At 34.9% G+C, this 8,336-nt stretch overlaps 1 protein-coding gene across 3 annotated transcripts in view; it reads left to right on the plus strand.

The window, feature by feature from the left end:
• Positions 1-7,796, plus strand: part of LOC131071600 (serine/arginine-rich splicing factor SR45a) — a 28,020-nt gene extending 20,224 nt beyond the window's left edge. The window contains exons 2-9 of one of the 3 annotated variants that reach the window (XM_058007508.2): positions 2,610-2,629; positions 5,661-5,723; positions 5,829-5,943; positions 6,047-6,196; positions 6,327-6,410; positions 6,516-6,564; positions 6,946-7,015; positions 7,272-7,350. In XM_058007508.2, coding sequence (XP_057863491.1) covers positions 2,610-2,629; positions 5,661-5,723; positions 5,829-5,943; positions 6,047-6,196; positions 6,327-6,410; positions 6,516-6,564; positions 6,946-6,998 — 534 coding nt within the window. In that variant the 3' untranslated portion in view covers positions 6,999-7,015; positions 7,272-7,350. Of the gene's footprint in view, positions 1-2,609; positions 2,630-5,660; positions 5,724-5,828; positions 5,944-6,046; positions 6,197-6,326; positions 6,411-6,515; positions 6,565-6,945; positions 7,016-7,271 lie in introns of all 3 variants that reach the window. The other 2 variants (XM_058007505.2, XM_058007506.2) reach the window with 2 other exon arrangements.
• The last annotated feature ends 540 nt before the right edge of the window (positions 7,797-8,336 follow it).

Below are 8,336 nucleotides of genomic sequence, written 5' to 3' on the forward strand. Positions count from 1 at the left end.
ACTATCTCTTGGGCTAATTCACTTTATCCACAAGAGGCAGGAGGGGCGTCCAATCAGGACTAGAACCATCTCTTGGGCCAATTATTATTCCATAATTCACAATAAATCTCTTCCACAAATCTGCTATAAAGTCTTCCATAATCTGATCATAAGATTGTCATAAAGTATCCACAATCTTTTCTCAAAAGTCTGTTACCGACTCTTCATATACTTCACCTTAGATCTCCATAATATTGTCTCTTAATTTAGTGTATATATTATATACTTGATTGTCTTCTTCGCACAATACATGAATGTTTAACAATCTCTCATATTGTCTTGCCATTGTCATTTAGTTGTTGCCATATTTTGGATGGAGTTAATATATATCTCTTTTCATTGATTAGAATGCATAAATCGATTTATCCTTACCCTACAGGCTGGCAAGATCATGCTCTGATACCACTTGTAATCTCCCCTTTTGGGATTTTTCTAAACCTTGGCTTAGATTACTATTCTCAATTGATAAGGGAGGGTTAGAGAGAGGGTTCCTTTATCTTCTTAAAGGGAAAACAGTTTGCCGGTTCCTTTATTGTTTTCTGTTCTGCTAAAATATTCTCCCTTTTGATTCTTTTTTCATTTAGATCAGAGTGTAGATCGAACTTCTGTATATATCTGCATATTAATCTATTTGTATGTGTTTTCTATCTGCATAAGGAATTCACTGGTAATCATACCCAGATGCTGTTATAAGCAATCAGTCAATTTCGGTGTGGCTTTCTGAAGTATCTTTAAGTTTGATCTGCCTGTGATGTTGATGTAATTCTGAGTGCAGTCTATTTCTTTCCAACTGATTCATGTATTATGGATTAAGCATGAATGTCATACATATTGCAGTATATATTAATATTACTACTGAATTCTTCATAAGAACATTATCGGGCTTCATATATTAAGCATACATATTAAGCACATCCCCAACCAAGAACAAAGATGTTACTACCCGTAACTTAATAACAGTTCTGATTTGATCTGATCGATGGTGATCTCCTTGGATGCTTGGATTCCTTTCCTTTATATCTCTCAATGTGAGGGGAGGGGTCACACCTCTTCACCATGTATGCCCTTTGGCAAGAGGCACACCCTTTCACCATCAGCACCTTTTGAAAGAGTGCAACTCTTAATTATTTCTGCCTTTTTGAAAGGGACACAACCTTTCACAATCAGATCTGCACTTTTATTTAAATTAGATCTGCACCTCTGATTCCCAAATTATCCCCCTCAAATGAGGTTCTCTTCTCCCTTTTATATCTCATGTTTGAGGGAGTCGCAACTTTTCATTTCATGTCTTTGACCATTCATTAACTTAATTAAAATGTAATTATACTCTTTTATATTTTAATTTTAATTTTAGTATTATCATTTACCATTAAATTGTATATCAAAGTGGGGACGTTACAGAACCCTAGCCTTTTTGTTTGGTTAACAACTTGATTTTCTTCCCCTTTGATATGGACAAAGGGGATGTCTTCTAATCTCTTCACCAACACCCCTTCATCGATGATCTTTTCGGATGCTAGGATGAGATTTTACCCATATACATCTCATTAATCATTTTTTAGAATCGTCTTGAAGTATCATCTCCCCCATTCTTATGTCTTTTGGATTCTGAGAAGAATTGCAATAACTTCTGCTTGATTTTTGGCTCTTTAGTGGTCAATGGGAGTTTTGGCTAGCTTGCTTTATCTTTGAATATACATCCATTGGCAACTGGACCTGGATTTACTTTTATAGCTTTATCAGAATTTAATCTAAGGAAATGTGCGAGGGCAGGGGTTCTATATTGTTCTAATTGTTTTCTTACTTGAACAGCTAACTCCTAACCCATTATCAGCATATGCGCTTAAGCTTAATTATATAGACTATTGTCTTACTGAAAAAATCCTATGAACTAGCCAATTAGGTGCTCACTTAAGTTGAATATTAGAAAACTTCAGAACGTTCTGTTCTCACTGGCATTTTGACAATTTTATCAAATAAACTATAGGAGGAGCTGTTTGGTCAAGCCAAATGAGTTCTCCACAAGATATCTGTGAAAATGATAGGTGCCACACATTTTAGAAAAACATAAAACTTGACAGGCCTTAACAACAAAAAATTCACTGTAATTAATCAATTTAAGTGGATAATGAAATTCCAGAATCCTTGTGTCTGTATCAATTGGTTGTTTTCCCACAACAATGGCAGTCGAAGTGGTTATTGTTTTCTCATTTTTTCAAAATTTTAATGAATATGTGTTGAGAGTTCAAACTAATGTTTGTTCTGTATTTAGAATTTAATACTAATTATTTGTTTGAATGGGCTTTCTTGCTTTGTCTGTCCTTTATCATATAGTTTTGTTTTTCTTCACTTCTGTTTTCATTGGTAAGTATTATAAGCTTTCATGATTGCATTGTTGTTCTTTATCATGGCTTACATTGATTAGGTGCATTTTGAAAAGGAATTTAAAAAAAAAACTTTCTGGTCGACAAGCTTTTGGCAGTGCAACAACAAATTCTAGCTGTCAAAACCAGAAGGATAAGGTTTAAAAATGTATTCTAATTTCAATATATGTTTTCTTTTTCTTGCAGGCAGATTCACCCCGAAGAAGGTACGCTGCCATATTATTTTTGAACCCTAGTTGCATATCTAATTTATGAAGGCATTTTAAAGTAACTTAGCCTAGTTATGGTAGTTGAATAACTAAATTAAGAAGACATTAAAATTTAAAATAACTTAGGTTAGTTATGATCGTTTGTGGTTATTGTAATGCCTACCCTTTAACGTGACCAAAAGATTAACAAGCAATTTTTTTTTTTGTTGTTGTTCCAATGAATGAAACTTTAGCAACATGTAACGGTTTGTCGCTAGTTATGAGCAACAACCATCACATATAACCAAACAACATGGGGCTTGCCTAGACGATAATGCAAAACAATGTGAGATGCGGCAAGTCTCATTAGGACTCAAGTGAAGTGATAACTAAAAGACCATGGTGGAAAGAGGATGAGTGAGGAATAGATGTTAAGTAGTTGACAGATTCCTAAGACAACACATTTTTCTAGAGAATAGCATTCGGATGGAAACCCACCTAGGTGGCATCATTCACTTAGGGTTTCAAAGTGGTTAGGTTAGGAATGAGAACATTGAATAGAATCTAAGGGAACACCTTACGAAGCCAATTTATTGACTTAATAAGGCCACTTTTATATTTTCACTTTATAAAGTGACTTTAGTCAAAGCCAAAGTTATGTTCCCAGTCATTGTGCCTCCCCCAAGATTTAATTGAAATTAGAATGCGGTTAGGTCTAAAAAAGGGGTTTTGGATTTCCAAATTGATGAGCATCAAATTTCATTCAATGTCCGAGATTTATGCTCACATTTGGATTAGGGCAGCATCAATCCTCATGAATCTCATATAGAAGATATTTTCTTATGAGCAGTCTCATTTTGACATTGCAAGGAGAGAACAGGGAATGGAAGTAGAGGGAAGCAAATCTAGACCTCTTCCTCTCCTCGCTTCCCCACCATTGGCCATTAGGGTCCAAAAATCTAGGGCTTAGATTGATTTGTATTTCAAAATTAATTTCTGTCCATGTACTTGTTCAGGTCTCTACATCTAGTTCTATGCTGTTCCTTTATAAGATGTTGAAATTTGTGGTTGCAGGCTCAAAAGGCCAAACTTTTTGTTGTGTGTATGTAGGTTTCATGAAGCAAGTGGTAAACTTTGGTTTTCATATTCTTGTTGATCTTGAATTAAATGTAATAATATAGAGCTCTATTTTTTAAGAAGGAAATTCATTTTAAAAGAATATTTCAAATCTTTTTCTAGAGAAAAATATTAAAACCATTTTTTAAGGGACGGTCTTTGTAGGGCCACTATGCCATTTCCTTATTAAAACTTGGGGTGTCATGGGCTGCAAGTCTGTTTATGGCCCCTAAAGGGCTTGTGACCCTGCAGGGGCTAACCTTCACCTAGAAATATTATAATATTTTTTTTTCAAAAAAATATTGGAACATACAAAAGAGAGAACTTCCATTAAAAAAAATAAAGCTGTGTGTTATTAAATTAATTTGAAATCAATAAGGGTTTTCTTGCTTCTGTTGCCCTGTTAGACTTGCACATACAAAAAAAGCTTGGAACCCTTTTCTTGCCTCTTTTAAACTTGCAAGCACGAACATAAACACAAATATGGGTAGAAATTTTAACATGTATAATGAATAGAATAAAAGTTAAAACTAAATGTATGAATCTGAACAATAAGTGGAGTAAAACTAATGACCATATAGAAGAAAGAGTAAAGGAAGAAACATGAAGTTGCCTCTCGATTTCTATTTTCTTCTTCTATTCTTTGATAAAATGAGGCATTTTTTTATATGAGTGCCATAATGATCAGGGCAAAATTAGGAGTTGCCAGAAATCCAATGGTGAGCAATGGGCATATATTTAATCCATTAGATGAGATTTGATGCTCATTTTTTAAGAACGTTTGAATTAAATGACTTATATGTTAAAGCTATTTCTAATTCTCAATTGAGCCTTGTGGGAAGGAAGAAACATGAATCTATGTGTCTTTTTTTCCTCTATCAAGATTGACCAAGAGCTCAGCCTGAGTTTCTTGGAATTTACAAGTACTTGAACTGACAGGAAACTAGAAGAAAGTTATCTTGAACTGAGAAGTTTGGTAAGAACTTGGGTGTGTTGGTGATTGAAATCATGCAATATTGAATTGTAAGTGTGAAATAAAATCAGAAAAGCCATATAACTTTTTTTGATTTCTTGTGTTGGATATATATGACAGTTACTCTTAAGGGAGGCATTAGCATTTGGAGTAGGTCATGGTGTAAAAGAATGAATATTGCTTTGGATTTAATGCAAATGAATAGGGAAAAAGTGTCACAGGGTTTTGGGGATGGTGAAAAGGTGAGTTCGGGCAAATCCAAAGAACCAGCAGGACTATTGGTGCTTTTCTTAAATTGCTAAAATTAGGTGCAGTGGGAATTCCCCTACTATTTGCTAGGGGCGTTGGGTTAAGGAAGCTAAGTCACGCTTCATTTTGTCTCTAATCCTTTTCTCCTCATCGTTTGCATCCATTTAATGATAGGCACAAAGAGGGGAAACTTCACAGCATTGTTTTGTATGGCTTGATTTCTTCTTATTGTGGTCTCTCAACCTGTCTAAACACTTTCAGTGCTTTTATGCAAAATTACTTTATACTATTCCGTTAACAGCCAGTCGTAATTTTATTCCGCATCCTTTCTTGTTTCCCTTTTTTAATAATAATTAAGGTTGTTAGTGTTGACTTATTGATGTGGGGTTTTGAAAGAAAAACAATTAGAATTCCTTAAAATCTTTGACAAATTTTTAAATTCTATCTTTTGTTTGATAGAAGAAAATGGAAATTAAATGCTTGTGCTTGAGTGAAGTTTGCCTTCATTTAAGGTTTAGACATACAACACATTTTCTTTTTTTCTTTATGTCTTTGTACAAAAGGGAGGTATTGTAGAATGCATTACTATTTTTGTTTGTGCCCTTGTTGAATTTGATATCATAATTGAAAATTTTGCATGGTCATCTGTCATGAAGGACAGCATCTTTAGTCTTATCTGAACAATGTATTCGAGGCTGGTTTTATATGCAGGTATTCTTCATCACCTTCACCTCGTCGGATGCGCTCCAGATCTAGATCTCGCAGCCCTGGCAGGTAATAGCTACACTATCAAATGAAGTTTTTGAATATATTAAACTCTTCAGTCTGGCATTATTAGTGGAATAAGGCTACAATAACTTTAGCTAATTGGCATTCCAGGCAACATCGAGGAAATAATGATGCACACAATCCTGGAAATACCCTATATGTGACTGGCCTCTCTACTCGTGTAACAGAAAAGGAACTTGAAGATCATTTCTCAAGAGAGGGGAAGGTTATATTCTCATTTAGCTGTCTTGTCCTGGCAATATTGCACATTTATGATCTGTTTTGCAGTTTATTATTTCTCGTCCTTATTGTTGTGGCTACTATTTCAGGTTGTTGATTGCCGTCTGGTAGTTGAACCTCGTACCAGGATCTCACGTGGTTTTGCATTTATAACAATGGAAAATGTTGAGGATGCTGAAAGATGTATAAAATATTTGAATCAGTCGATTCTTGAGGGTCGGTACATCACAGTGGAGAAGGTAAAGTGTGACAATCCATCTTTAGTCCAACATGCCATGCAGAATGGCTGTTTTTTGGGGATGGTAGTACAGGTGTTGTTTTGAATTTTGGATATTTCATTCTTTAACATAAAACTTTTTGGCTATTCAGAATGTGTTGCCTCAAGTATCTTGGCAGCAAGGAAGCTGTTTATCTATCAACTTAATCAGCTTGATCAATGCCGCCAGCCTAATGGTTTATTCTATGCAACATTGCAACTAAACATTTCAAATATTGTCCAACTAAACAACCTGAGCATTTCACCAACTAATCAAGTGGGATTTTTCACCAACTAATCAGGCATCTAAGCTCTGGTACCTCACATTCAGCACTGTGCAAATGCCTAGAGGTGCATTGGAACTATTGAAAGCTGCATGTTAAATTTGGTGCTCAGAGAGGAATTAGTTTTTTATTTTTTATTGGTCTTTGAATCATAATTTACTAGCTCTCCATTAGTATTTTAGCGTCTTCATGCTACTTGTTGACCTTCACTTTTGAGACCCTGAGTGCTTAATTTAAAAACAGCAGTTTCTTCCCAGTTTACTCAATGGTTCACTGACTGAACTGAATATGATATTATCAATGTTCATAAAGAACTTTGGTCCTATTTGTTTTAATTAGATCAATGGTTCTCCCATTTTATATGATGATATAATAGCAGATCATGCATCCTATTAGTTAACTGATTTTTCTGCACCCATTGTTCACATTTAGTCTGTTCATATTTCAGTCAAGGAGGAAGCGCCCAAGGACTCCTACACCTGGAAACTATCTTGGGGTTAAAAGTACCCGGGAAGTTGGTAAGTTGGAATCTGAGCTTTTTATTCTTGTGTCCAGGTTTGCAGGAAAGAGAGCAGTTTTTTGGGTGCAATAAAAGAAAATTTGGTGAACTGTTTCATGTTTTTTAAAATCAATATAATGTTTGCTGAATTTTGCATTCTGGGTTGTTGTTTTTTCAATGTTTTAGTTATCAATTCCAACTTGTTTGTTTATTATAGAGAAATAATAGTGCTTCATTGCTTATCATGTTGACGTATTCACCTTTCATTTTGTTAGGCTCCTATCATGATCGTGATAGACGCCGAAGTTATCATGGTCGTGATGGTTATAGCTCTTACCAGTCTCCTCATCGCTCTCCTTACTATGATGGACAAGGATATTCTCCACGTCGCTCTCCTTACCGAGGTGGTGGATATAGAAGAGAGCGTACTCGTTCACCGCCTTATTCTCCCTATGGGAGTCCAATTCGCAGCCGAGGCCATCGCACCTATTCTGACAGATCTAGATAAAATTCTAGGTTGTAATTTTATTTGATTAATCTCTTGTGGGTGCATCATCTGTGATCGTTTCATGTATATCCAACTCCAGAAATGGGTATTTCTAAACTTGTTTTGTTTTCAAGGATTCCTTTTGTTTTAATTGCCTGTTGACTGTCACAATCTCTCTCCTGTAGAACGCCTGCCACTACATTTATTTCTTGGGAAGTAGTTCTCCCTAATTACATCTGAGAAACCATTAATAACAATTTTTGAAATACAGATGTTGTGCAGGATAAAATAAAATTCACTATGCTTCCAAATATTTTAAGATTGAGAACCCTCATAACCTTCATTTTACTTCAAATATCTTAAGACTATACCTACATATGTTAAATCGGCATTTCATTATATAATTTTCTATTTTGGATGCTTGGTAACCTATTGGTTGTGCTATATAGTGATCCAAAATGCAACCAAACATGTAGATTGAGGACCCTTTTACCTCAACTTTGCTCTTAATGTTTTACATGACTATATGCACATGTTACATCTGTTCATAATTTACAGGTGCAATTTGTAATTTTCTATTTCTTTTAGTGGATGTTTGCTAATCTTTTTTTGGGCAAGTTTGGGTTTTGATGCGGTCAAGAAACTATTGTTTGTGCTATATATGGTGATTCAAAATGCAATCAAACATGTAGATTGAGGACCCTTTAACCTCAACTTTGCTCCTAAAAGTTTGACGACTATATGCACATTTTACATCTGTTCATAATTTACTGGTGCAATTTGTAATTTTCTATTTCTTTTAGTGGATGTTTACTTATCTTTATTTGGACAAGTTTGGGTTTTTGATGCGGGC

Source organism: Cryptomeria japonica, chromosome 11 (genome assembly GCF_030272615.1).
Source record: "Cryptomeria japonica chromosome 11, Sugi_1.0, whole genome shotgun sequence".
In the NCBI taxonomy this organism is placed as follows: Eukaryota; Viridiplantae; Streptophyta; class Pinopsida; order Cupressales; family Cupressaceae; genus Cryptomeria; species Cryptomeria japonica.